Source organism: Camelina sativa, chromosome 7 (genome assembly GCF_030686135.1).
Source record: "Camelina sativa cultivar CO46 ecotype springtype chromosome 7, ASM3068613v1".
Taxonomy (NCBI): Eukaryota; Viridiplantae; Streptophyta; class Magnoliopsida; order Brassicales; family Brassicaceae; genus Camelina; species Camelina sativa.
The window spans coordinates 29,410,496-29,435,791 of record NC_141886.1 but is presented as its reverse complement, the minus strand read 5'-3'; the positions used below and the strand labels follow the sequence as shown (position 1 = coordinate 29,435,791).

At 36.9% G+C, this 25,296-nt stretch overlaps 7 protein-coding genes and 1 non-coding gene across 11 annotated transcripts; 4 read left to right on the top strand and 4 right to left on the bottom strand.

Moving 5' to 3' along the window:
* The first annotated feature begins 488 nt into the window (after positions 1-488).
* On the top strand, positions 489-3,616 carry LOC104702955 (mechanosensitive ion channel protein 9-like). The gene is made up of 6 exons (XM_010418888.3): positions 489-758; positions 1,012-2,275; positions 2,360-2,480; positions 2,560-2,853; positions 2,936-3,138; positions 3,226-3,616. The coding sequence occupies exons 2-6, from the start codon at positions 1,014-1,016 to the stop codon at positions 3,464-3,466; spliced, it is 2,121 nt and encodes a 706-aa protein (XP_010417190.2). The 5' UTR covers positions 489-758; positions 1,012-1,013; the 3' UTR covers positions 3,467-3,616.
* Positions 3,617-3,742: 126 nt separating this feature from the next.
* LOC104702956 (AIG2-like protein D) lies at positions 3,743-4,957 on the bottom strand. 2 transcript variants are annotated; one of them, XM_010418889.3, is made up of 5 exons: positions 4,668-4,957; positions 4,527-4,599; positions 4,343-4,435; positions 4,184-4,267; positions 3,743-4,057 (listed from the first exon to the last, which is right to left on the bottom strand). In XM_010418889.3, the coding sequence occupies exons 1-5, from the start codon at positions 4,865-4,867 to the stop codon at positions 3,971-3,973; spliced, it is 537 nt and encodes a 178-aa protein (XP_010417191.2). In that variant the 5' UTR covers positions 4,868-4,957; the 3' UTR covers positions 3,743-3,970. The 2 variants fall into 2 exon arrangements, with proteins under 2 accessions (XP_010417191.2, XP_010417192.2); XM_010418890.3 differs by having other exon boundaries at positions 4,527-4,593; positions 4,668-4,914.
* Positions 4,913-4,985, bottom strand: TRNAR-ACG (transfer RNA arginine (anticodon ACG)). Its single transcript has one exon. It is a non-coding gene; the product is annotated as a tRNA-Arg (tRNA).
* A 1,007-nt stretch (positions 4,986-5,992) lies between these two features.
* Positions 5,993-9,600, top strand: LOC104702954 (U-box domain-containing protein 52-like). Its single transcript, XM_010418887.2, has 9 exons — positions 5,993-6,490; positions 6,592-6,686; positions 6,768-6,889; positions 6,985-7,193; positions 7,302-7,744; positions 7,817-7,918; positions 7,982-8,410; positions 8,501-9,259; positions 9,344-9,600. The coding sequence occupies exons 1-9, from the start codon at positions 6,277-6,279 to the stop codon at positions 9,380-9,382; spliced, it is 2,412 nt and encodes an 803-aa protein (XP_010417189.2). The 5' UTR covers positions 5,993-6,276; the 3' UTR covers positions 9,383-9,600.
* A 1,784-nt stretch (positions 9,601-11,384) lies between these two features.
* Positions 11,385-14,299, top strand: LOC104752074 (serine/threonine-protein kinase STY13). Of its 2 annotated transcripts, XM_087459670.1 has the most exons (4): positions 11,721-12,102; positions 12,365-12,431; positions 12,601-13,545; positions 13,661-14,299. In XM_087459670.1, exons 3-4 carry the CDS (start codon positions 12,647-12,649, stop codon positions 13,998-14,000), a joined length of 1,239 nt encoding a protein of 412 aa, XP_087315796.1. In that variant the 5' UTR covers positions 11,721-12,102; positions 12,365-12,431; positions 12,601-12,646; the 3' UTR covers positions 14,001-14,299. The 2 variants fall into 2 exon arrangements, with proteins under 2 accessions (XP_087315794.1, XP_087315796.1); XM_087459668.1 differs by lacking the exon at positions 12,365-12,431 and having other exon boundaries at positions 11,385-12,102.
* An 84-nt stretch (positions 14,300-14,383) lies between these two features.
* LOC104702953 (uncharacterized) lies at positions 14,384-17,756 on the bottom strand. Of its 2 annotated transcripts, XM_010418886.3 has the most exons (11): positions 17,421-17,756; positions 16,892-16,992; positions 16,621-16,798; positions 16,305-16,535; positions 16,134-16,215; positions 15,580-16,055; positions 15,376-15,484; positions 15,196-15,251; positions 14,905-15,014; positions 14,706-14,793; positions 14,384-14,614 (listed from the first exon to the last, which is right to left on the bottom strand). In XM_010418886.3, exons 1-11 carry the CDS (start codon positions 17,550-17,552, stop codon positions 14,552-14,554), a joined length of 1,626 nt encoding a protein of 541 aa, XP_010417188.2. In that variant the 5' UTR covers positions 17,553-17,756; the 3' UTR covers positions 14,384-14,551. The 2 variants fall into 2 exon arrangements, 1 of the variants encoding a protein (XP_010417188.2); XR_015562497.1 differs by lacking the exon at positions 15,196-15,251 and having other exon boundaries at positions 17,421-17,702.
* Positions 17,757-19,164: 1,408 nt separating this feature from the next.
* LOC109125500 (putative defensin-like protein 238) lies at positions 19,165-19,882 on the bottom strand. The gene is made up of 2 exons (XM_019227162.2): positions 19,746-19,882; positions 19,165-19,534 (listed from the first exon to the last, which is right to left on the bottom strand). Exons 1-2 carry the CDS (start codon positions 19,810-19,812, stop codon positions 19,353-19,355), a joined length of 249 nt encoding a protein of 82 aa, XP_019082707.2. The 5' UTR covers positions 19,813-19,882; the 3' UTR covers positions 19,165-19,352.
* A 769-nt stretch (positions 19,883-20,651) lies between these two features.
* Positions 20,652-25,045, top strand: LOC104702952 (protein arginine N-methyltransferase 1.5-like). The gene is made up of 22 exons (XM_087456706.1): positions 20,652-20,883; positions 20,989-21,106; positions 21,203-21,312; positions 21,432-21,521; positions 21,633-21,677; positions 21,786-21,865; positions 21,944-22,019; positions 22,114-22,200; positions 22,317-22,377; positions 22,481-22,608; positions 22,703-22,771; positions 22,938-23,006; positions 23,099-23,152; positions 23,225-23,299; positions 23,401-23,493; positions 23,571-23,674; positions 23,763-23,811; positions 23,895-23,981; positions 24,107-24,212; positions 24,306-24,393; positions 24,487-24,580; positions 24,682-25,045. Exons 4-22 carry the CDS (start codon positions 21,516-21,518, stop codon positions 24,763-24,765), a joined length of 1,455 nt encoding a protein of 484 aa, XP_087312832.1. The 5' UTR covers positions 20,652-20,883; positions 20,989-21,106; positions 21,203-21,312; positions 21,432-21,515; the 3' UTR covers positions 24,766-25,045.
* The last annotated feature ends 251 nt before the right edge of the window (positions 25,046-25,296 follow it).

Sequence of the window (25,296 nt, the reverse complement as noted above, 5' to 3'; positions counted from 1 at the left end):
TTACATATCACTATTTTTGTGTTGTCCAACTCAAAAATAATATAATTTGAGGTCTGTTCTTAGAACTTCTTTTTCTGATTTTTCGAATCAAGTTATTCCTCGAGTTAGTAATGTCCATGCGAAAAGTGCTCAGAGTACAGGGTGATATTTTCTCCCATGTATGCTCTCAGGTTCCGGAGTGCATGGTTGCCACATGAACCGGCCTTTTCTAACAAATTTCCAATTGACGGATGTTTTGGATGTAAAAATAAATAAATAAATAACATCACCATTGATTCTTTTTTTTTTCTTTTAAATTTTAATGCATAAATTTGAGACCTCTTATTTAAAAGCACAGATAATACATTATTTAATGGGAAAGGCCTATTTGTTTCTATTACTTTGGAATTATTTGGTTTCTAAAATGCACTTAAATTGGAGTTGTACAAGACTAAAGTTTTAAGATCATTCCTTGCTTGGTTTCTTGTACCATCTTCGGCTCATTCACCTTTTTCTTTTTCCTTTTTCTTCCTTTACAATTTCTGAAATTTGTTATTTTATGTCCACAACAAAAGGATATAAAGTTCCATGCCTGCCCTGTTTTGTCATCGTGGCTTTATGATTTGGATGCATATCTATCTATCGACTCTTCCTTTTAAACTGTTCGTGTTTGTTCTTTTGGTAGTCATCGACTAAATCACTTGTAGCATCTGCATTTTTTTGCTCCCCTGGCTAAAGTGTTGCGTTTGTTGCCCTTTTATAGTTGATATCCCTTATTAGTAAGTTCTATCTAACTCTCGGCACTGTTGGTTTTCTATCTATGTGAAAGTAGTAGGCATATATGTTTCGGGACAGTTTTGATAAATATTTTGAGTAGTTAAATACTCATTTTAAGTAAGAACGAATGATGTATCTTGATTCTTAGCATATCTCTGTTATAGCTTTGTATTTGGTTTAGGGTTGTTTAAGGTTTTAGCCAGACTTTTTTTTTCCAAAAAGCTAGACGAACTTATTGGTTGGAGGTGACTTTAGGGATGGCAGAGAGGAGAAGTAGCAACGGAGAAGAAGTTGTTATCAATGTTTCAGAGAAAGAGGATGCATCAGCATCTCCTTCTTCCAAGATAGCTGCTACAACAGATTCAGATACAAGGACTAGGAAACCAAAGCCGTTAAGCATTTCTAACAATGAAGGTCTAGCTCCAAGGAGATCTCTTTCGAGGTCAACTTACTCCAAGCCTAATTCAAGGTTTGGGAAACAAGAGTCTTTTCAATTCGATAAGACTATACTAGAGGAAAATGGTGGAACCCCTAGGGAACATTCATTCTCAAGGACTTTCAGCAAGAATAATAGTGTGGACGCAGCAGAACTGAGTAAAGTTGATGAGGAGGAAGTCGATGAAAACGATGAAATCTACGAAAAGGTTATGCTATACCGAGTGAAGCGTAGTGGAATGAAACCTCTGGCTCTGCTTGAACTGGCAGTGTTCGTGGCCATATTATGCACTTTGGTTGTTAGTTTAACCGTTGATAAGGTGAACAAGCATTGCATTTTGGGTTTACAAGTCTGGAAATGGTGTGTATTTGTGATGGTGACGCTGAGTGGCATGTTCGTGACGAATTGGTTAATGCATTTAGCGGTGTTCATTATAGAAAGGAACTACCTCTTACGGAAAAAAGTGTTGTACTTTGTGCATGGTCTGAAGAAGAACGTTCAAGTCTTCATTTGGTTCAGCCTGATTCTGGTTGCTTGGGTTATTTTGTTTGAAGAAGACCATAAACACTCTCGTAAGACCAAGAAGTTTCTCGACCTTATTACTTGGACTATTGTTTCCCTTCTCATCGGATCAATTCTTTTCTTGTTGAAGACGTTAGCCTTGAAAGTGCTTGCTTCAAAGTTCAACGTCAGAAACTTCTTTGAGAGAATTCAAGAGTCAATCTTTCACCAGTACGTTCTCCAGAGCCTCTCGGGACCTCCACTTATAGAAGAGGCGGAGAGAGTTGGGCGCGAGCCAAGCACGGGACACCTTAGCTTCACGAGCACCGAGGATGGAACGGTGAGAGAGAAGAAAGTGCTTGATATGGGAAGGGTTCACAGGATGAAACAAGAGAAGGTCTCTGCTTTGACAATGCGAGTTTTGATTGAAGCCGTGGGATCTTCGGGTCTCTCAACGATATCTAACACTTTAGATGAGTGTAATAATAAGAGAAAGAAAACTGATAAAGAAATAACTAATGAGATGGAGGCTGTGGCTGCTTCTTATGATATTTTCAACAATGTTGCTCGGCCGAACCACAAGTGAGTACTCATCACAAAATACTCTTGCTTTATTCTAGTTTGCATCTTAATCATATATACAAACCTGATGTTGGTTCTTTTCAGTTACATAGAGGAAGAGGACATGTTGAGGTTCATGATAAAAGAAGAGGTAGAGCTTGTACTTCCTTTGATTGAAGGTGCCGAGACCGGGAAAATCACACGCAAAGCTTTTACAGAATGGGTGGTAAGCATTTGTGTCCATGCCTTATTTTTTTGGAGAAGATAAATGTGTAAGCAGTTGTTGCCGTTTTTTTTTTGGACAGATTAAAGTTTACACTAGTCGGAAAGCTCTAGGACATTCATTGGACGATACAAAAACAGCGGTTAAGCAGGTCGACAAACTTATAATTGGAATCTTGACCGTTGCCACATTCATCATTTGGTTGATACTTCTTGATATAGCAACAACGAAGTTTTTGGTGGTCTTCTCCACACAATTCGTTGGTCTTGCTTTCATGATCGGAAGTACTTGCAAGAATATCTTTGAATCCTTTGTGTTTGTGTTTGTGATGCACCCTTATGATGTCGGTGACCGTTGCGTTGTTGAAGGTGTTATGGTAAGTAACTTTGACGTTTTCCTTTGCTCACTATTAACTACTCATTTAAAACAAAACATCCATTGCTTTTCTTTTTGTAAAGTTGCTGGTTGAAGAGATACATCTTTTAACAACCGTGTTCCTCAAGATTGACAACGAGAAAGTGTTCTATCCAAATGCGGTTTTAATATCGAAACCAATAAGCAATTTCTACAGAAGTCCAGATATGGGAGACTATGTAGAGTTATCCATCGCATTCTCAACACCAGCCGCGAAAATCGCCACTCTCAAGGAAAAAATCACAGAGTAAGTATCAGGCAAAACAAAAACCCATCTAGTAATCACCCACTCACTCACTCACTCACTGTGTATTCATTTTTTTTTCTTGGTCAGATACTTGGTACAGAACCCACATTATTGGTATCCAGAAGCCATGTTGATGGTGAGAGCGATTGAGAATGTGAACAAACTGAAAATGAATCTGCTCTTCCAGCACACGATGAACTTCCAAAAGTTTGCAGTGAAGAGTCTCAGGAGAACCGAGCTGATCATCGCGGTCAAGCAAATACTCGAGGCTCTTGAGATCGATTACTCCCTCCTTCCTCAAGATGTTCATCTCACCGGGCACAAGTGATCGTTTCCTTCTTCCTTTCTGCATTTTATTTAACTACTACCTTTGTTACCTTCATTTGCTTCGGTTTAATAATCTATCTTTCTATCTACAGCAACCTTTTACCTAGTTACTAATAAATGTTAATGCTATATACAACACATTTGTTGTCCATTTTTTTGCTTTTCAACATCTTGATTTTGTTCTTCCCAAATCCAGAACTAGTACTGTGGCAAATTCAAAAAAATCGACTCAAACAAAGCAATTGAGCTTTCGTAAATGATAAATGCAAACGAGGAGGAATCAAAACATGTATATATGTGTACTTAATAATAATAACATACAGCACAAGAATCTGCAGCTGTTTTTCTTATTCCTTGTTTAGTTGAAGTAATACCAGAACCCCCCCGCCCCAAGTTCTAATAATGAAGAACCTAACCCTTCCTAGAGGATTCTTCAGAACACCAACAATATAGTGACCCAATCTAGTGTCTAGCAAACTTATCTTGAATGTGGTGGCCAAGCCAGTCATGCCTCAGATTCAGGTAAATTCAACTCATGAGCAAAATCTTTAGTCATCTTCAAGAAACCTTCCATGCGAAGTTGCTTCCATTCCTTTCCATATACATAAATACATACACCAATTCAAACAAGCCATGATCCAGAGAGAGACACACACATAAAAAGACTTAATCTGAGTGAACAAGTAAAGATATATATATATATATATATAAGCTTCACCTCGAAATCCCAAGTACCGTAGAGGTCAGGATCATCTTTATTAGCCCATATGTAAGTTTTTGTTTGCAGTTTCTCAGAACTATCCTGTAGATTGAAAAGAAGAACTTCAACATTGACATCTACAGAAATGGAATGAAGAATGATTTGAACATGACTCACAGTTAACAAAACTTGAACGTTCTGTCTTTCATACTCAGTATCCTCAAACTCATCTAAAACATAAAGTTCATGATCTGTGATTCCAAATAACACCTACACAGTACACACGCACAAAATCAAAAATTTCCCAAATCTCTTAGATTTTGAAATCCCTAAGAGTCATGAATCAGATTCGGATACTGACCCTGCCAGAGACTGTATCGGCTTTAGCTGGTCGAATCGCCGGATAAACACGTCCTTTGATGCTGAATCTATGACTACAAAAAATCTCAAATTTTTCAATTTCAACAACTCGAATCGATCAGAGAGAGAGAGGGAATCGTACAAATCAGGAAGGATTGCGGACGATGTTTGAGGGATACGGTTGAGGAGGAGACGAACAACGTCGTCGGCCATGAGACTACCGTAGACGAAGACACTGTGCATTGCCACTGTAGTAGTACCACTCATCTTCTTCCTCCTCCTCTCTTCAATTGTGCGATCCCTTTCGATATGAAATCGTCTTAAGCTTCGTCGAATTCGCATTTCAAAAAAACCAAAAAAAAAAACTTAAGATTGCAAAAAAAGATTCGACTCTGCTGGGGATCGAACCCAGAATCTCTGGTTTCGTAGACCAGCGCCTTATCCATTGGGCCACAGAGTCTTTCATGTCTACTATGTCATTATTAAAATCTAATTCCCGAATAGATCAATGGTTCAGACAACAAAATTAATAGATTGTTCCCAACGAACCGGCCCGGTGTGATTGGTTTTGGGACTAATCTATTCGCATAGAAATACTATCACTGGAACTGGAGTATCTCTACAAAATTATAAATAACAACCATATATATGTTCATCAATTATGAAACACTTTACACTCATAATAACTCTTCTTTTTGTATTTCTTGAAACAGTACTCCTGGTTAACTCTCCATTAATCATGAATGTCCTAAGAATTTTTAGTATGTGTTTAATACAAGGGCCTCAATATTTCTCAAAACGATGTCAATTAACTCGAACCTACTACCTACACAACACAATCTCATACAAATTAAATTATTAAATACATTTTTTCTTCAGAAATACCCTAAAATAGCTCTTTAACAAGTTTTACGGACAATTATAGCACATAAATTTCTAAAAATAATATTATTTAACACATAAAATATTTAAAATTAATTTTTAGAATTTTTTGTTTTTTAGGTTTGAGTTTTCAATTTCACATTTAGGATATAGTTTTGAGGGATAGAGTTTGGTATTTTGAATTTAAGATTTAATTTTAAATGATTAATTAATGCTATTTTTGGAATTTTAGAGATGTTGTGCTAAGTTTGGAACAAAAAACTTATTTTGGTGCTATTTTTGAGAATCTCTTTTTTTTTTTTTTGAAAGGTTTTCATTTTCTTGTTTTCTTGACTCTTTATTTAATATTTTCAAAAAGATGTTTGTGCGTATACAAAATAATATTTCTTATGGTAAATGACCTTGGCCAAGAAACTCCCAACGTCTCTCTTCAACCTCTAACCGTCTTTTTTCTTGTCTTAGTAAGGAAATGTATTGATCATAGTTAACACAATGAGAACTTTACTAGTTGATCAAATATTTAACCATTCTAATTTTAGTAAGTAGAGAGTCGAAGTCAATATTAACAATGGTCGAAATTTTCAGTTTATAGGAAAAGAGAAGTCTAAGAGGTCAAAGGAAAGAAAGGCGTAGAAGAAGGAGAAACGTTCTTAGAGAGAGAGAGAGAAACAAAACATAATGTATTTTTATAGAAACTACTCTTCTTTCTCTTCATCCTCTTATTTCGCTTCCTAAAAAAATTACAAAATGAAAAATAGAGAAACTATCCTTAAACCTCGAACACACATTTCTCTCTCTTTCGATTTCCTCCTCTCAAGTTTCTTTATTGGGCAGAATCTTGAATCCTAAAGGAGAGAGAGATCACAAAGATGTGGTTGGCAAAGAACAATAACGTGGGAGTCAAGGAAGGAGGATCGAATGGGGTTGTAGCTGTTGCAATAGACAAAGACAAAAGTAGCCAACACGCTCTTAAATGGGCGGTTGATCATTTGTTGCAACGAGGCCAATCTGTAATTCTCGTCCATGTCAAGCTCCGACCTTCTCCATTGACAAATAGCCCTTCTCTTCATGCTTCCTCTGCAAGTAAATAAACTATATCTTCTTCTGCTTCATCGTTTTCTATCTTTTCTATGTTCAAAAAACATTTCTCGGTTGTTGATAGTTTGTTGTTTTTTTTTTTTCAGAGCTGAGCCAAGAATCTTCATTAGTGTGCAGAGATCCAGAAGGCCTTTCTAAAGAGTTGTTCCTTCCTTTTCGTTGCTTCTGCACGCGCAAAGATGTGAGTTTATTGGTTTAGATTCATCGTTTGTTTTTTTTTCTGCTTCCATCCTTATGGTGTTGTGCAATGAAAATTGTCCAGATTCAATGCCAAGATGTGTTGCTTGAGGAGACAGATGTAGCCAAAGCATTGGTAGAATATGCAAACCAAGCCGCCATTGAGGTTTTAGTAGTTGGTTCATCAAACAAAGGTGGCTTTCTTAGGTAGAAAATAATAACAACCTCTTCCTTAAGCTTTTTTCATCCCTAGCTGAGATCTTGATTTCTCCTATTGATGGTGGATAACTTAAATTTCGCAGATTCAATAAGCCTACAGATATTCCAGGCACCATAACAAAAAGTGCACCTGACTTCTGCACGGTTTATGTAATATCCAAAGGAAAGATTCAAACAATGAGATCAGCTTCTCGTTCTGCACCCATAAGTGCTCCTTTACGCAATCCAGTTCAATCACCTAGCTTAAAGCCACCTCAACCTATGCCTTCTACTTCCGCTAACAATATGCGAGGTTGTCGAAACACACAAAAAAAATTCTCCTTCTTCTTCTTCCACTTCTTTCATTTGTCGATTTCACCTTAAACTTGTTTTTTTTTGTTTTCATCTTTCCCTTATGCAGCTGAGAGACGGTCTTTCGAGTCTCAACAACGCAGGTCTATTGAAGATCAACAACAACGTCGGTCCATAGAGGATCATCAACGTAGGTCCATGGAGGATCATCATCAACGTAGGTCCATGGAGGATCAATCAGAATCCTTCAGGTCTCCTTTTACAAGAAGAGGCAATGGGAGATCATACGGAGATCTATCAGTTCCGGAATCAGACATATCATTTGTTAGTTCAGGAAGACCAAGCATTGACCGTATCTTCCCTTCTCTGTATGACAATAATGATCCAAACCGAACTCCTCCTAGGTTGTCTAATTTTTCAGACATGGACTATGGTTCTAACTTTGATCAGTCCTCCAACTATGGAAGGAGATCAATGGATATGAACTCACCTACTGATATGTCATCAGGCTCGTTCGAGAGCGAAAGATTTTCATCCGCCTCTCAAACTATAGTAAGACAACTATATAATAATCTTCCCCATGTCCGGTCTAAAACTAGAGGTACTGACAATTCCATAATGCAGGATGACGTAGAAGCTGAGATGAGGAGGCTTAAACTGGAGTTAAAGCAGACAATGGAAATGTACAGTACTGCTTGCAAAGAAGCACTCACAGCAAAACAAAAGGTATATATAGTTTATGCCAAGATAAGTTTTATGGTTATCTGAAAATGTTTTTGGGGAATGCAGGCCACTGAGCTTCAGCGTTGGAAGTTAGAAGAAGAGAGGAAACTAGAAGAGGCAAGACATGCAGAAGAAACAGCGTTGGCCATTGCAGAGAAGGAGAAAGCAAAGTCGAAAGCAGCTATGGAGGCAGCTGAAGCAGCTCAAAGGATTGCTGAATTAGAGTCTAAGAAGAGAGTTAATGCGGAAATGAAAGCTCTCAAGGAGTCTGAAGAGAAAACAAAGGCCCTTACCGCTTTAGCAAACTCGGATGTCAGGTATAGGAAGTATTCCATTGAAGAGATCGAGAGCGCAACAGAGTTTTTTGCTGAGAAATACAAGATTGGAGAAGGTGGTTATGGACCTGTCTACAAATGTTATCTTGATCACACACCAGTTGCTGTTAAAGTTCTTCGTCCGGATGCAGCTCAAGGAAGATCACAATTTCAACAAGAGGTGAGGAGTACTTCTTGTAATAAAACATATACATCACTTTCTCCTTATTCCTTCTTTTTTCTTTCTCATTCGATCAAATTTGAAACACAGGTTGAGGTGTTGAGCTGCATTAGGCATCCTAACATGGTTCTACTTCTCGGAGCTTGCCCTGAATGCGGATGTTTAGTATATGAGTTCATGGCAAACGGGAGCTTAGAAGACCGTCTTTTCAGATTAGGAAACAGCCCTCCTCTTTCATGGCAGATGAGGTATAGAATTGCTGCAGAGATCGGAACTGGACTGTTGTTCTTGCACCAGGCTAAACCAGAGCCTTTAGTTCACCGTGATCTCAAACCAGGAAACATCTTACTAGACCGTAACTTTGTCTGTAAGATAGCTGATGTTGGTTTAGCTAGATTAGTCCCTCCATCAGTTGCAGACACGGTAACGCAATACCGCATGACTTCAACTGCTGGCACGTTCTGTTACATCGACCCAGAGTACCAACAAACAGGAATGTTGGGTGTAAAATCTGATATTTACTCGCTCGGCATTATGTTTCTACAGTTGATAACAGCAAAACCACCAATGGGTCTAACTCATTATGTTGAGAGAGCACTCGAGAAAGGAACATTGGCTGATTTACTCGATCCAGCTGTCCCTGATTGGCCAATGGAAGACACTGCAAAGTTTGCTAAGTTAGCTCTAAAATGTTCAGAGCTAAGGAGAAAAGACAGACCTGATCTTGCTAAAGTTATATTGCCTGAGCTAAACAGATTAAGAACACTTGCTGATGAATCAACACATTCTGTACTAGTCAGCAATAGCTCCGGACCATCTCCAACCGGTAGCCAAAGTTCTTTGAAATTGGTGAGAATCAATAATAACTAAAACCATAACCTGAATCTATTACTATACTTAGCTTATGATTTCTACTTCACAACACATTTGCAGGAACATGTGAGTGGTGCTTCTATCTCTGTGCCTCAGTAAGTTTTCAAATTGATCTACACACAAGGAGAGGCAATTATAGGATTCATATATGAATTATGTAGACAACAACCTTGAATCCTCAACTTGCATGCTTGTAGTATAAGAAGATGCAAAATAGTGTCTTTTTCTTGTGAATAGAGTGTTAAGATTGTACAAAGCTCTTGCTTGTAATGTAATTTAATAATTAGTTCAGTATGGAGGAACTGAAAATTTTAACCTTCCCTGTATTTAGTCTTTTATTATACGTTACTAAGGTTAAGAACTCATGTTAAAAGATAATGGAGGTATATATTTCAGGTATGGCAACAAACTTGACAAATACCATAATAAACTTACGCATAACCATCACTTCACTAAAGCAAAGTGTAGTGATTTTAGAATTGTGTAATGTGGCATAAGTGTATTATAGTGATGTGTCAAAAGCCTCGGCTTAGCACTAGCACTGATACCGTAACATTTGAGAAACCCGAAAGAAACCAAATTACCCACTAAGTACGAGGAAATTTGATAGATTTAAACTAGTTTACTTGTTTCTTTATTTGTTTTGCATGTTCTTTGTGTGACGACTAGTCAATTTGTAATAATCAGTAAAATCATTGCATAATGTAGTGATCTTTGTAAAAGAATCGTACCCCCAAAAGATAATATAGTAGCTAGAAAATTCATTATTAAACTGACGAAAAGAGACGCAAAAGAGAATCTAAGTGTCTTAATGACAAACATGTAAGAGGAAATAAACGCTACTAACTTTCAACTAGAACAAAAAAAGTTACTCCCAACTAGCGGCTAGAGACTAGAGCAACTGATGGAGGTGGCACAACGGTGTCCCAAATTAGGAATACAATATCTCACGTTGAAAGTTAAGTAAGATTTTAAATAATATATATATGATATTGATTTCTCCACTCATTGCCAATTGGTTTAATGTTGAAAGCCCACAATCTAATATGAAATTAGAGTTTGGTCTGCACATGCTTAGTTCAATCTACAATCGGTCTGCCCTAGTAGTTGGCCAATCTACAAAACGAAATAAAGAAAATACTTAACGTAAAACACTTCACACATGTTGTTTTCTATCAACAATCAAGTAACTGTAAGAAATCAGATCAATCTCTGACATGTATGCCGACTTTGGAGCATTTTCGTTTTAATTACGAGGAGAAAGAGACAAATAGAGATCACGAGAATAAGTAATGCAAGGAAAACCAAAAAGCGAAGTTCTTCACACATGTTATTTTTTACGCACAATCATTTGACTTTAAAAGAACATATTAATCTGTAACGTTTACGATAATTTTGGAGCATTTACGACAAATTTGGAGCATCTACGAGAGATTTGGAGCATTTGTATCGTAACTTTTGGCAGAAAAGAGATCAAACGACTTAATGCACGAAAAAACCGTAAGATTGAATTTTTTCACACATATTATTTCTTATTGGCAAACAACCGACTTTAACGGAATATCAATCTATGACATGTCCGATATATTTGAAGCAAATTCCGATCTCTTTGGACGTCACTCATAAAAAAAGTTAAAAGAAAAACAATTGATAGTCTTATTCAAACATACAATAAAAATTATAAGATTTTATTAATTTATAAAATATTAATTTGAAATCAGAAAACTTTGTTAATTTACAAAAAACAAATATTGTAATTTAATTATGCTTAACATGCAAATTATTTCTCCATTAAACCCACCATTCACCAAATTATTTCTCCTTTTTACTATCTTTTTAACTCAAACAAACAATAAAATTTTATAAACTAATAATGCCCATATTAATAACATTTTATTCATCGATAAGATAATAATTTCAGAATCATGAATTCTTTTTGTTAAATCTATTGAGTTAACAATTTCTAGAAGCTCATTGTATAGGAACACAGAAATCGTTTCCCCTCTTTTCAAAACCGCCCATTGAGCAAATTCTGGCAAAAGAAAACCAACTTATGCGTTACAATTTCTGTATATATATATTTTTAATAACTCAAATATGCGTTACAATTTGTTGTTTCGTGTAGTAAATATAAGAATATTTTTTTTTCTAAATAAGAAACCAAACATCTGGATGTTTTCGAGGGAAAAGAGGGAGAAGAAAAGGAAAAACAAGAAAAGTTTCTGTTTAGGCCAAAATTATTTTAGTAAGTAATGGGTTAAAGAAAGAGGACAAGCGTGAATAAGAGAAGAGTACTGTAACCGTTGCCTTTTAAAGCGGGAACGCGCCGCCTCATACGACAACCTCGTAACACCGAACCGAGTTCAGTCACGTGTCCCTGTATTAAAGCGCGTGTGATACACTTAACAGTAGTGAGAGTGATAGTGAGAGAGAGAATTTGCCAATAAAGGACGGATCAAAAATTAAATAAACAAAACAAAACAAAAAAAGCTGAGAAAGTAAATGGGAAACGACGACTGAGGACTCTTCCTTGTTCGTCTTCTTCTTCTTTCATCCTTCGTTTTTCATGTTTCTGATTTTAAAAGCCTCTGGATTTGGTTTTGGATTCTTGGGTATAAATACCTTTGGTGGGTTGTTGTGATTTTCATAGTGAGTTAGTGTTTTGTAATTTAATCCTCTCGATCGGGATGTTTCTCACTTTCTTCTCTTCTCTTTGATTCTTCTTTTCTTTGTTTTTTACTCATCGGGTGAGAAAAGGAAGTCTCTTTCATGTGTTCTCGTGTGTAATCAACTGTTTTATTTTGGCTTACAAGCTCTAGGTAAACCCTAATTTCTTCTTTTACCCTACTTAATTCATCGGATCTGTGTTCTTTAATTTTTTTTTTCTGGGTTTTGGGTTAAGAGGCATGATCTGTAGCTTCATATCTGTTAGGACTTTAAAGTTTTAATCTTTTGTTTTTCTGTTTCTGTAATGGCTATGGATTCTGCTTATTTCTTAAGAGGAATTTAATTTTAGAATCTTTTGGTTTAAGAGTTTATAACCCTAGTTGGTGTATTACTTGCTTTCTTTGTTTTGACTAGCTTGTTTGTCTCAATTTGGGGGGCGTGCATGGTGTAATTGAGCTAAAGCTGTTGTTTATGTTTCAAGGTTCTTGCGTTCTTTTCACAAATCAAAGTCTTTCTTGTTCATCTTGAAGCTATTTGTATCTCTGATGACTTGTTCTGTGAAGCTATTTGTATCTCTTTGCTTTAGGGTGAGTGATTGGTTGTGTTATCTTTGGTTTAAAACATTTTGTGTTTGTGTGTGTTCTTTGCAGTTTGGTTAAATAATCGTAGCAAGTAAAAAAACCAGAGATTGCGAAGATGCTGGAGGGAGCAAAATTCAACGTGCTGGCTGTTGGGAATCATCAGAACAATGACAACCACTACTATGCTTTTACGCAGGAGTTTTATCAGAAACTTAACGAAGGTTCAAACATGTCCATGGAGAGTATGCAGACGAGTAACGCTGGAGGATCTGTCTCAATGTCTGTGGATAACAGTAGCGTTGGTTCCAGTGATGCTCTCATTGGCCACCCTGGCTTGAAGCCCTTGCGCCATGTTTACTCCCTCTCCGTTGGCCAAAGCGTGTTTCGCCCTGGAAGAGTTACGCATGCGTTGAATGATGATGCCTTGGCTCAAGCACTGATGGATAACAGGTATCCAACTGAAGGGCTGGCTAACTATGAAGAGTGGACGATAGATCTGAGGAGCCTCAACATGGGTCCTGCCTTTGCTCAAGGTGCTTTTGGTAAATTATACAAAGGGACATACAACGGGGAGGATGTCGCGATCAAGATACTTGAGAGGCCAGAGAACAGTCTAGAGAAGGCACAGTTCATGGAACAGCAGTTTCAGCAAGAGGTGTCTATGCTTGCTAATTTGAAGCACCCAAACATCGTGAGGTTCATTGGTGCATGTCGCAAGCCAATGGTGTGGTGTATAGTGACTGAATACGCCAAAGGAGGCTCTGTGAGGCAGTTTCTGACTAAGAGACAGAACCGAGCCGTCCCTCTTAAGTTAGCTGTTAAGCAGGCCTTGGATGTTGCTAGGGGTATGGCTTACGTCCATGGACGCAACTTCATACACAGAGATCTCAAGTCCGATAACCTTCTCATCTCAGCTGATAAGTCCATCAAGATTGCAGATTTTGGTGTTGCAAGAATCGAAGTTCAAACTGAAGGAATGACACCAGAAACCGGAACTTACAGATGGATGGCTCCGTAAGTTTCCAAAGGGATTTTTTTGATCTTTCTACCTTTTTTTTTTTTTTTTTTTATCATTCTTGCCTTCTGCATGTTAATAACAATGTAACATATGTTTCTGTTGTTGATGCAGAGAGATGATACAGCATAGAGCCTACAATCAGAAGGTGGATGTGTATAGTTTTGGGATTGTGCTGTGGGAGTTAATCACAGGACAGTTACCGTTCCAGAACATGACAGCTGTGCAGGCAGCGTTTGCGGTTGTAAACCGCGGAGTGCGTCCAACAGTTCCAAATGATTGTCTCCCGGTGCTGAGTGATATCATGACTCGATGTTGGGATGCTAATCCAGAAGTCCGACCATGTTTTGTGGAGGTTGTCAAGCTGCTTGAAGCTGCGGAAACTGAGATAATGACGACGGCAAGAAAAGCCCGTTTCAGATGTTGCATGAGCCAGCCTATGACGATCGACTAAAAAATAAACCCATCCCAAGAAAATAACAAAGAGAGAAAGAAGAAGATATAAGTAAGAAAAGTGCCTTTAGATATAAGGTTGTAAGGTTGTAAGGTTGTGTGTCTGTCCTATGTCAGTGTCCGTGTGTGTTTGTGTATCTATAAAAATCTGAATGTATTTTGTTTTCTCAACATAGGAGAAGTAAGTAACCCCCACCACCTCCATTTTAGACTTTACTGATTTTCTAGTGTTTTTTTTCCGTGTTAATTAAGAAGAAATCAAATGTGGGAACTCTCTGTGTCCCAATAAGTGTTTGCTTATTAGCATTTCATCAATTCTGTTCGTTGTTAACTTTGCTCACTCAAGTCATCATCCTTCACTATGTGTTCCATGAAACGTAATAATGAGCTAAAATCCGATCATAATAAGCTAAAAACCTTATTAAAGTGGAACTGATTGTGACTTTCTCTCGTTTACTACTGTAGGGAACTGTATAACTGCGTTATTAAGGATTTTTTTTTTTTTTCCTGGTTCACGCCCTCTGTTTGTATTACCAAACTGTTGTTTTGGGTTTAACTGCCAGTAACAATCTGTGGTGCTGAAACTACTCCAGAAGCTATCACGATGCTTGCAACCTGAAACGTTGGAAAACAGATCAGTTAGAATACTTAGGTTGTGTCAGAAAAAAAATAATATGGTTGGGGATATAGAAGCATTGATTTGTACCTTGATGGGTCTTGAATAGAACATTGTGCAGCTCAGAGCTATTGCTTTGTCAACTGACTCCGTTGTGGCAAAAGTCACAAAAGCAGTACTGGAGAAGGGACGATTTCGTTTGAAATAAGTTAAATTTCTTGCTTAAAATAACTTTGTGTGACAGTATATTGCAAACAGACAAGAGTTTATGAGGAAGGGAGGATTTTACCCCTTTGGATGCCGAGTTACTGGATCAGTTACTATTGTGACGTTTTCGACAGCTCCACACTTGCTACTAAAGAACATTGATATAGCTTCTTTCTTTGCTGCATAGTGTACCTGATAAGTTCATGGATAAATTACTTAGATGAGTTCCAGATGTTTTTGCATATGTAGTGTTAGTGAGTTTCAATATTAGAATGCATTAGAGAGAATTAGATAATTTCTCGATCTTAGAATCATGGATATTAGAAAAAAGATAATGCACAAAGAAAGATAAGATGGAACCCTGTAACATTACGTTGGTAAGATGTATAATTCTTGATTCTGTGACATCTTGCTGATACTGCAACTCCCCTGCACAGGAGAATTTACCAGGTACAACGAGACAGCACGACATTCAGGAAATTAGTTAAGCTGAAGTGATTTACTCTAAGTGGAGTGCAAGAGTTAGCTGTTAATAAACGTAGAGTATCCATACCAGATTGTCGTGAGCGTTGGACTTCTTCAACTTTCTGTTTCTTCAACTGCTTTGATTGATTAATTCGGAGTTCTAGTTGTTGCAGCTTTTCTTTCACGTTCTTTATTTCCTGATGAAAGAAAGAACATGATCATTTGAGATGTAAGGAATCTGAATTCACATGAATAATAGCAATAACGTATAACTAGATCATATGGCCCTTACTGAAAAAAGCTCTGACTTTGGGGACTGATAGGAGAGCAGGCTTGGCTTTTCAACATCCTGTTCAGCTTCTTTATTTTGGAGAACATTACTAAACTCTCCTGAATTGGCGCTGATGATGCCATAACGCCTCTTTCTACTGAGGTTGTACGCGGTATGAGGTTCAGAAGATGTGATAGTTCCACTCTTGGGTTTCTTAGCTATATCGGATCGGCAAACTCCGTGCCTGTAACCAACTGCAGGAATTTCTCTTTGATATGTCTCGCTATACTGTTCACTATACGCTGCAGGGAATGGTGGTACATGCTGCTGAACCACTTTGTTCTCCTGTGCCTGGATGCCAAACGTAGGCAATCTAGGGGTTTCTGTGTCACGAACACGTTTGGAGCTTGCTCGGCCTAAACGATCCCAAACACTAGCACGAGGCATCGTTTCTTGGTGCGAAGATGCATCGATGGATCTTGCAGACACAGCTCCTCCTGAGACGTTTTTATGAGTGTGAAAATGTCACTCTGTCAGGTCAAAAGATCATAACTTGTCAAGAAGCAAAATAGTACCTGAAGGAATAGAGTGAGAACCAATTTCTCTTTCTGGCAAGTATGGGCGCTTCTGTAGAGTTCTACTCCTTTCATCCATGGACTTCACATATATAAAAGGATCAATTAGGAGATGGAAATTACATAGAAAAATTGAGAAACCAACTCAGAGCCAAAAATTAACCTTCCAACCTTTTCATATCTAGCAGTATTCCTACCACAAGGTTGTTTAATGGCCACGATGACAGATCGCAGTATTTTTCTAGAGTAACCAGATGAGTTCCAACGATCTTTCTCTTTTGTTCGTGCCCTTCTACAAGGAATATCAATGGGCTCTTCTCGTAACATCTTCATTTTTTCAACTTTTGGTGATACATGACCCTCAACGTCTTCAATGGGAGCAGTAGGTGATATCAGCTGTTCCTGCAAAGCCATTCACATTAAAACCGTGACCAAGAATCTGGTGCAGCATTCACACATACGAAAGAAACAGATGTCTTAGTCTCACATTCATCGAATTAGTAGCAACGGTAGCTTTCTTCTGGTCACAATCATCATACTTTCTGGAGCTTAAATCTTGTTCTATTAGAGTATCATGAGAGCCAAAGTCAACACCAGGCCTAGGTTCAGAAGCCAAATTTTCTTGTTTATCTAGAGAGAAATACTCCAGAAGAAGCTCCCATAAGCTGAAACGAAAAACACACAGTCGAAATGGCTTTAGTCACTAATACCTTTATGTATCAAAAAGCCAACCAAAAAAGGGATGCAAGACAGCAAACCAGGCAACAAATCCCCGAGATTTCTCCCCAAGAAAAGGGTCCAAATCTTCTCTTGCCTGGCTCTGACTCTTTCCATTACAAACAAGCACTGTAACATACTCCTGAAACAAGCTGATTCATCAGTTAACACGAAAATCATCACCTGATCTTCACACCAAATCAAGCATCATCAACCTGCAATTTTCTGCTCCCACGGTTCAAATTTTACAATTTCTACAAGTTGAAACCAGTCCAAACAAAGTGATTACATACACAGAGGCCTATACAGTTCCTTGTAACTCAGATAATCCAAAATCCTTATGCAACGTAACATCATACAAGAGCATGATTACGGAATTTACAGAATCAGGAACAACACTCTCATCAATAACATAGTCACCAGTACCAAATCCCTTGGGAAAAATTCACAAATAACGAGACAGACGAAGAAGAGAACTGTAAAGTAAACAAAGGAATTCGAAAACAATAAAAAACCTAAGAATCGTCTCTAGAACAGGAAGGAAAATGAAATTTAAAGAAGATGACGAACTGAGAAGACGTCGTCGATGTAATTGTCGGAGAAGCGAGGAAGCATATCGGAGATTATGGTTTTGAGTCGAGAAGCGGACTCCGATTCTCTCGACATCGGGAATGTGAGCGCGCCTACTTCTTCAGCCATCATCGTTTCACTGGACTTGTACCTCTTGGTGCCGCGATTCTCGGATTTATCACTCGTCGCCGGTGAATATGTGCGGCGGATTCGTCGGGAAACAAGCGAGCGCAGCTTCTGAGAAAACGACAAAAACAAATGAACACACAAGTATAGTAGTAGTAGTCTGTTATAAAAAAAGGCTATCGTAACATGTTAACAAAAAAAACAAAACTTACACTGTATAATAGAGTAAGAAATATTTGACTATCGTAAAAGTTAAGAAATTACTTATTGATTGTCAAATACCACTGAAAAAAAGAAAAGTAATTTTATATTCAATTTTTATACTATCGGCAAGTTCTTCACTTTCGACGAAACAAAAAGTTTACGAATTTGTGTTCTACATATGTATGTATATCAGAATATTTTTTCCGAATCTTTATAGTAAACTATATTAACTACTTTTTCAAAACCTTTTTACGCGTTAGATATTAAATTTTATATAATATTTAATATTGTGGTTTTTTGTAGGAATGCGTAAGTGTTGTTTTTACAATTGATTTCATAAATAAAATAACTGAAAATCCAAGAAATGAATTAGACTTTAATTATAAAGCATGTCACTTACCACATTGGTTCAAGGCTTCTTGGTTGTCCACTTTTAAAATCTCTATCTAGTTCGTGTGGAAGTTTCTAAGACTTTGAAGATACGCGACGTGAGCTAATTTATACTAGGAGAGAAGATATTCGTCATGAAAATACTTTCCATACGCGAGCCATGCTTCCGTCCACATCCATTGAAGAAGTTAAATCAATTCTCAAGTTTCCTAAGAATCTCCGTTCTGGATAATATTCATTTCAAAATGGCTATATTATTGATTTCTTTGCAAAAGCCTCCTAATCACGTTAAACCAAAAAAAAAAAAAAAGGCTCCTACTCAATTCAATTCTGCATGACCGTTTATCTCCTTTGTTCGAGCTTATAAAAGCCTTGTCTTTCATATTGATCTTATTATGCAACTTTGAAGATGACAAAATTCATTTTGTTTTGATTTCAAAGTTTGAATAGTTCAACATTTGTTTGAGTCAATACCTTTGTGTGTGGTTGATGAAAAAAAAAAAAAACCTTTGTGTGTGGTTTTCCTTACGCCATGAGTTATAGAAATCCATTCAATATTTATAAAAAGTTGTGCACTTTCATTAAAATTTACTACTATGTGTTATTGAATTGATGATTATAGAAATTCTTTCAAAATCATTCGTTATTGGATTAAGTGCTATTGGTTGATTGATTTTGTTTTATTTTTGTTCATTTGAAACAATTTCAAAAAACTTTCAAAATAGTGGATGGTAAGATGATATTCTCCAGGAAATCTCTGAGTTTGTTAAAAGAAAAGGTAATTAAAAATTACCTCGTTTCGGCTACCACTAAAGTCATGATTATCTATGATAGGCATTATCGACATTGACGGAATATGTAACAAGTACCAATGTCGTTCCTCTAACCCTGGTGGTGAGACTCAGTAATCATGTCGAGTCGTCCACTTTGACGGGGAGGAATTGGTGACATTATATCTGTAGAATTAATACTTAAATCTTTAAAGTTCTCTTGAATTGGTGACATTATATTTAGCTACATACAAAATTAAAGTTTGCTAAATATAAAACAACTTGAATTAATACAAACTTAATCAGTTATTTAGTTACAATATATATATATATATATATATATATATATATATATATCACACTCAAAACTCAAAAGTTTAGATTATTGAAACAACACTATAATTAGTATTATGCGTCCTGTTGGACAAGTCCTTCGTAAAACTTAGCAACCAGGACCCTTACGATAACATGTGCATATAACCTCACGTACTCCAGATGTTTCACTACAATCGCAACGCTTTACGTTTTTATCGTTTAAGATACTTAGGCAATTCTGGCTTCCGTTAGTGCCACAATTTCCACGGTAGGTATTTCGAATCTGACACTCTTTTGGTTTCACTTGTCCTATTTTTAATTAACCACAAAATAAACTTAGTTAATAGACAAAGGATTAGGTAAACAATTGATATATATATAAACAAACAAAATAAAGCAATTGATAAAACAAAATTTATGAATGTGCTTTTATTTCAACGCTAGTTTTTCTGCTATAAATAATCAATATTTCATTTTCTGTGAGTAAGAAATTAAAATCAAAAGAAAAATAGTATATTACCTTCAACATGGTTTAAAGCGATGAACATGAAAACACATAAAACTATAAACGAAATAGCAGATCTCATGATTATAAAAAAAAAACTAATAAAAGACGTTTACTTTAGTTGCAGAATGTTTTTACTTTTTAGTTTTTATTCTTGTTTTTTTATTGTTACATATATATTATTTAATAAATATACTTAACAAATACTAAAGATAGATTTTATTGCTAAACTGGATAAAACAATTAAACCTGAAAAACAGGAAAAAAAATGTGGCCAGGCCAAGTCAACCACAAATATACTTTCGGAGAAGTTTTTTCTTTCGTACAAAAAAAAAAATAATAATTAGGAAAAGAAAATTAATACTTGAAACAAAAATTCAAGTAATATCGAAGTTATTTTTTCAAAGTGATTCAACACCAAAAATCATATGAACTTCAGAGCTTACATTGAGCCATTTTCAGAGATGGTATGCTCATTGTAAGCTTTGTCAAGGGTAGACCTTTTTTAACAAAGCCTCAAAGCATGTTGTAATTCGCACAATCATACCTCTATGATCAGACCCTTGTAATGTAAATATGTAATGGCATATATTCGTTATTCGAACATGATATAATGTGGTTCTTTTAGCAAACTGTTATTAGCATAATTTAAGTGAGTACAAATCATATCTATTGAAATTTATACTTTTAACCCGGCTCACGTAGTCACGTGTCAGTACTGCGTTAAAAATTAGAAAAATTCTTAGGATCAATTTGATTAGACTAATAGGAGTAGACGAAAAGTGATCGAATGGCTGATTTTTACTGAGCTTTAAATTTTATTGTTACGGTCGATTCAGTTCGGTTACGTCTGTTCAATTTGATTAGACCGGTTCACCGTAGACCAATACAGAAAAGACCCGGGCCAAACTATGAAAAATCAAACTGCAAAATTAAAACCCTGCAAAAACCTTTGATCAAACACAACAAAAGCATTCATTTTCCGATTTGCTCCCCAACTGTTGAGGAAAAAATGCCGTTAGGTCAGAGAGAAGGATGGGAGAAGAGCGAATCCAGGTTCTGCGGCGTTGAAACTGATTTCTCCGACGATGTTCCTTCTCTTCTCGCTTTCAATACTGACAATGGCCGTTTCGGTTTCGTTCTCGCTCCTTTGGTTTGTAATTGTATCCTCTCTTTGAATCTTTTCTCCAGTCGTGATTCTTGTATTCTCGTACATTAATGGCGTTTTCTTTCTTCTTTCTTTCGTTATCGCGTATAGATGAATCCTTCGTATAGGCCTAGTTTTGTCGATGGAAACAGTTCGGATACTCAGGTTCTTCCATTCGCTGGCTCTGATTTGGTTTTGTCACTTTCACGATGGAGCTCTCGTGTAACTGGTATGAATCTTTTGTGTCTTGCGGTGTTCTTTTCGTAATTTGCGTGTGAGAAAAGAACATTGAGGATCGAATTTGTGGTTAATTTCATCTTTTTAGGTAAATTTAGTTCGTGGATTGATTTGGATTCGGAATATGAGATCGTGCGGGTGGATTCAGAAACCACTTTGAAGCAATAAATAGACTGGGCTAACCATCTCTCTTTGAAGGTGTGTGTTTATGATTTGACTCTTATGGAGTTTAGATGGTTAGTCGAGTGAAAAAATTGGGTCTTGTTAATGGCTTTTTTTTTCTTTTCTTTTGGGGTGTTTCTGTGATAATGTTGCAGTCATGCCTTCTACCTACTCCTAAAGGCACTTCAGTCGCCAGTTATGCTAAATGTGTGAGCCAGATCTTACAGGGCTTTCCTGAAATGGAGGTACCCTTCCTTCTTTCTTTTTGATGTTTGTCAAAGCTTTCATCAAAGCTCTAATACTTTCTTTTATTTTGTCTTCGTGATTCTTGCTTCAATCTAATTCTGCAAATGAAGTTATGGCTTAGGATTCCGCTAATGGATTCTGATACCGAAGATCCGGTAAGATTACTTTTTGTGCCCTTTTAGATTTATAGAGAAATCAAGCAAATGTGCCATTTTGATGCTGCATTAGATCTTATCACCTGATACACTCTTCTATGTATGCAGAAAGATTCCTGGGAGCTATGGAATTCGTTTCGTCTCCTTTGTGACCATCACAGTAAACTGCATGTTGCTCTTGATGTTCAGTGAGTCCTGAGAAAATCCTTGATTGAATATTTTTTTTTCTTTCCTGTACAAGACATAACAATTCTTCCTTTCTATAGGAGTAAGCTACCATCTGAAAATGCACTAGGGAGATGGTTTGGAGAATCGGTGAAAGCAGCCATACTAAGCACTGAAGTAATAGAAGACATAGCCATTTTTTTCCCGCATCATTAGGCTCTGAAGTAATCAATCATCTGATTCATAGAAATGCTTCTAATTCCATTGCCAGTGTTTCACACCAACAACTCAGCGTTATCCTTACTTGTTAAAGAGTCACCGAGAGCTAATAACAAGATTTTTTCATCATGACGTAGAGGTAATATTATATGCTATGTAGAAGATAAATTGCTCTTTTGATTTCTCTTCAATGTCGAGAGTTATTAGAAATAGGTTTTCAGTTCACTACTTGTCCTTAAATTCATAATTATGCAGGTTATAATATCTGGAAAACCTGTGAGTAATCTACAAACGTATTGTGTTGATATCACTGAGGGTCAGTTTTTTCTATTCCTTGTGGGCACTGATGGTCAGCTATGATCCTTTGTGACTGTTTCCTGTAGTAAACTTGTGCATAACTTTTACATTTTGGCTATCAGATATGCAGACTCACCCCCATAAGCCGTATTTGGTCTATCTTAGTACTTTGTTCTGCAATATGGAACCACTTTCTGAACAAGAACGCAGAAGAATTATCAACAGGGATCGTTTGCACACACCCTTGCAGGTTAGCTCTTCTTCATGTGGTTTAACTTAGTATTGGTAAACTAATCTCCTCTGTTTTTAAATATCATTTTTTCGCTCTATTTTTTTGTATGCAGCCACTGAAGGATAATTTAGAAGCCCAAATCTATGATATGATTGAGAGAGACTATGTTAAGTACATCCAAGTATGTTGCCTTTCGCTAGTTTTTAGTCCACAGATCTTTAGTGTTGATAATGTTATCATGTCTCTTTTACGGAATTCCCCCCTTTTCTGCCGTGATCAACAGAAGGGGCAAAGTACCACTATTTATTAGTGTCTTGTTCTTATGTTATCAATCTTTGTTTTGCTAGTGTGAAAGGGCAATTGCGAAAGCTTTAGTGGAAAGGGTCCCTAATGAGAAAGCATCTGAGTTAACTACTGTAAGTCACCTGTTATTTGTTTAGGTTTATCACTCACAAAGGGGCATTTCAAGGATGAAATACTCTGATAGTATTTAAATTCTGGATTTTAGGTCCTGATGGTTGTGGGAGCAGGAAGAGGACCCCTTGTGAGGGCATCATTACAGGTGAGTTCTGACGCTGAGCTGAGCATAATGAGAACTTGATATTCATTTATACATTTTGCGTTTCTTTTTCAGGCAGCTAAAGAAACTGGTCGAAAGTTGAAAGTTTATGCTGTAGAAAAGAATCCTAATGCTGTTGTAACACTCCGTGTGAGTTGTCAGAAACTGAGTCAATGCTGATTCTACTGTGGTTCATTTCTTAAACTACAAAAGTTTTAAATTATTCGTATGGCTGTGCTATCTTTTGACAGGATTTGGTTAAGAAGAGTGAATGGGAAGGCATTGTTACCATAATATCTTGTGACATGCGTTTTTGGAGAGCTCCTGAGAAAGCTGATATATTGGTCAGTAATTACGGGTTTTGGTGGCTATTTAAGTATACTCTACATTCGAGTCATTATCATTTGAAACCTCTCTGTAGGTTAGTGAATTGCTGGGTTCTTTTGGAGATAATGAACTCTCTCCTGAGTGCCTTGATGGAGCCCAAAGGTTTCTGAAGCCTGATGGGATTTCGATACCATTCTCGTATGCATACTCCCAGAAGAATCCTCCATTCCTACTAAAATATGTCAAAGAGGATTTACATTAGATATTCTGTTATGTTTCCTTTCAGGTATACAAGTTTCATACAGCCAATTACAAGTTCAAGACTTTACAATACCGTAAGGTTTCTTCTGATTTGTGCTTCTAATTACGCTGCTATAAACTTCATATCAACTTACGTTGTTTGTCATCTACATCGCAGGTTAAGGCTTTTAACCATCTTTCCTACTTTGCAACTGTTTATTCTGTTAACCTGCACAGTGTAGCTAGACTTGCTCCTTCTCAACCAGTGAGTCTCTCGTTTTTCTTGTGTTAGCTAAAAGGGTTGTCATGAGCAAACGAAGTTGTAATAGTTAGTCATTACATATTGCTTGTGTTTGAGCTGCTCAGGAATATTGTTATTGTTGTTAATAGGTCTTCACATTTACGCATCCAGACTTCTCACGAAAGCCCAACAACGAACGGTACAAAAAGCTGCGTTTTGATCTACCAAGTGGCACAGGTTCTGCTTTAGTTCATGGTAAAAATTCCTCTTGTGGTATCATCTCTCTTTCTCTCTGTCTAACAACAAAACCAAATCTGATATGTGCGGCCATTTGACTTGTGTGACTAGGATTTGCTGGGTACTTTGAAGCTGTCCTCTATGATGATGTGCATCTTAGCATCGAGCCTACAACAGCAACACCAAACCTGTTTGGCTGGTAATATTATCAACGCAGAACCACTTTGCTCTGGTGGAAATTCAAACTTTTAAAGACAATTGACCACGATTTTTCATGTTTGTTATATTGCAGGTCTCCAGTCTTTTTCCCGTTGATGAAGCCTGTTGAAGTTCACCCTAAGTCTCCAATAGAAGCACATTTCTGGAGATGTAGCGATTCCACAAAGGTAAAGAGTCCAAAAAAAAACAAAAAGAATTAAGTCAAACGTAACAACAACATTCACAAATCACATACTTTGTGTGTTGTATGCATTTTGGTGGTGGGCAGGTTTGGTACGAATGGGCCGTGTCTTTGCCTACACTCTCACCGATTCATAACCCAAACGGAAGTTCGTACTGGATGGGCCTTTAGGATTCTTATAGAACGAACATAATAAAGAAGAAGACAAAAGCTTGCCAGTAGATAGAGAAGAACTTGGGGGTGGTATTCATATAATATAGGGTGATATAGAGAAAATAGTGGTAGTATAGTACGATATATTGATCGAACTTAGGGATTCTTTTAGAGCAGAAAGAAGACAGAAGAGTATGTAGTAGAACAAAGCAAAGACTATAGAGTACTTTCTGATCATACAAATGTATAGCTTCCATGGAGTATATAATACGATACAACCTTATTAATTTTTTGAAAACGTGTTGTTCGGTCGGCAAGAGAGGATGCGCGTGAAATAATAATAATTGAGGCATACATATACTACCCATTTATTAATTTTAGGAATGGAAGGAAAGTGGATTGATACAACTAAACACGTATTGATTCATTTAGTTGAAGGAAACAAAAAGAAAAAACACGTATTGATCTTTGTTGACGCTCTTATTGGTAAATTAAAAGGATCGGACAATGAGAAAAAGTTGGAAAATATAGTTTAACTAATTTGTCTTG

Coding starts and splice junctions, on each gene's coding strand:
- LOC104702955 (XM_010418888.3), top strand. CDS start 1,014: ATGGCAGAGAGGAGAAGTAGCAACGGAGAAGAAGTTGTTATCAATGTT. Junction 2,481..2,559: donor AAGCTTTTACAGAATGGGTG/GTAAGCATTTGT, acceptor TTTTTTGGACAG/ATTAAAGTTTACACTAGTCG. Junction 3,139..3,225: donor CTCAAGGAAAAAATCACAGA/GTAAGTATCAGG, acceptor TTTCTTGGTCAG/ATACTTGGTACAGAACCCAC.
- LOC104702956 (XM_010418889.3), bottom strand. CDS start 4,867: ATGCGAATTCGACGAAGCTTAAGACGATTTCATATCGAAAGGGATCGC. Junction 4,436..4,526: donor CCGATACAGTCTCTGGCAGG/GTCAGTATCCGA, acceptor TGTACTGTGTAG/GTGTTATTTGGAATCACAGA. Junction 4,058..4,183: donor ACGGTACTTGGGATTTCGAG/GTGAAGCTTATA, acceptor GTATATGGAAAG/GAATGGAAGCAACTTCGCAT.
- LOC104702954 (XM_010418887.2), top strand. CDS start 6,277: ATGTGGTTGGCAAAGAACAATAACGTGGGAGTCAAGGAAGGAGGATCG. Junction 6,491..6,591: donor TCTTCATGCTTCCTCTGCAA/GTAAATAAACTA, acceptor TTTTTTTTTCAG/AGCTGAGCCAAGAATCTTCA. Junction 6,687..6,767: donor GCTTCTGCACGCGCAAAGAT/GTGAGTTTATTG, acceptor AAAATTGTCCAG/ATTCAATGCCAAGATGTGTT.
- LOC104752074 (XM_087459668.1), top strand. CDS start 12,647: ATGCTGGAGGGAGCAAAATTCAACGTGCTGGCTGTTGGGAATCATCAG. Junction 13,546..13,660: donor ACTTACAGATGGATGGCTCC/GTAAGTTTCCAA, acceptor TTGTTGATGCAG/AGAGATGATACAGCATAGAG.
- LOC104702953 (XM_010418886.3), bottom strand. CDS start 17,552: ATGATGGCTGAAGAAGTAGGCGCGCTCACATTCCCGATGTCGAGAGAA. Junction 16,799..16,891: donor TCTCGGGGATTTGTTGCCTG/GTTTGCTGTCTT, acceptor TTTTCGTTTCAG/CTTATGGGAGCTTCTTCTGG. Junction 16,536..16,620: donor TTGCTACTAATTCGATGAAT/GTGAGACTAAGA, acceptor ATGGCTTTGCAG/GAACAGCTGATATCACCTAC.
- LOC109125500 (XM_019227162.2), bottom strand. CDS start 19,812: ATGAGATCTGCTATTTCGTTTATAGTTTTATGTGTTTTCATGTTCATC. Junction 19,535..19,745: donor CGCTTTAAACCATGTTGAAG/GTAATATACTAT, acceptor AATTAAAAATAG/GACAAGTGAAACCAAAAGAG.
- LOC104702952 (XM_087456706.1), top strand. Junction 22,201..22,316: donor TTTTTCATCATGACGTAGAG/GTAATATTATAT, acceptor ATAATTATGCAG/GTTATAATATCTGGAAAACC. Junction 22,609..22,702: donor GTTTGCACACACCCTTGCAG/GTTAGCTCTTCT, acceptor TTTTGTATGCAG/CCACTGAAGGATAATTTAGA.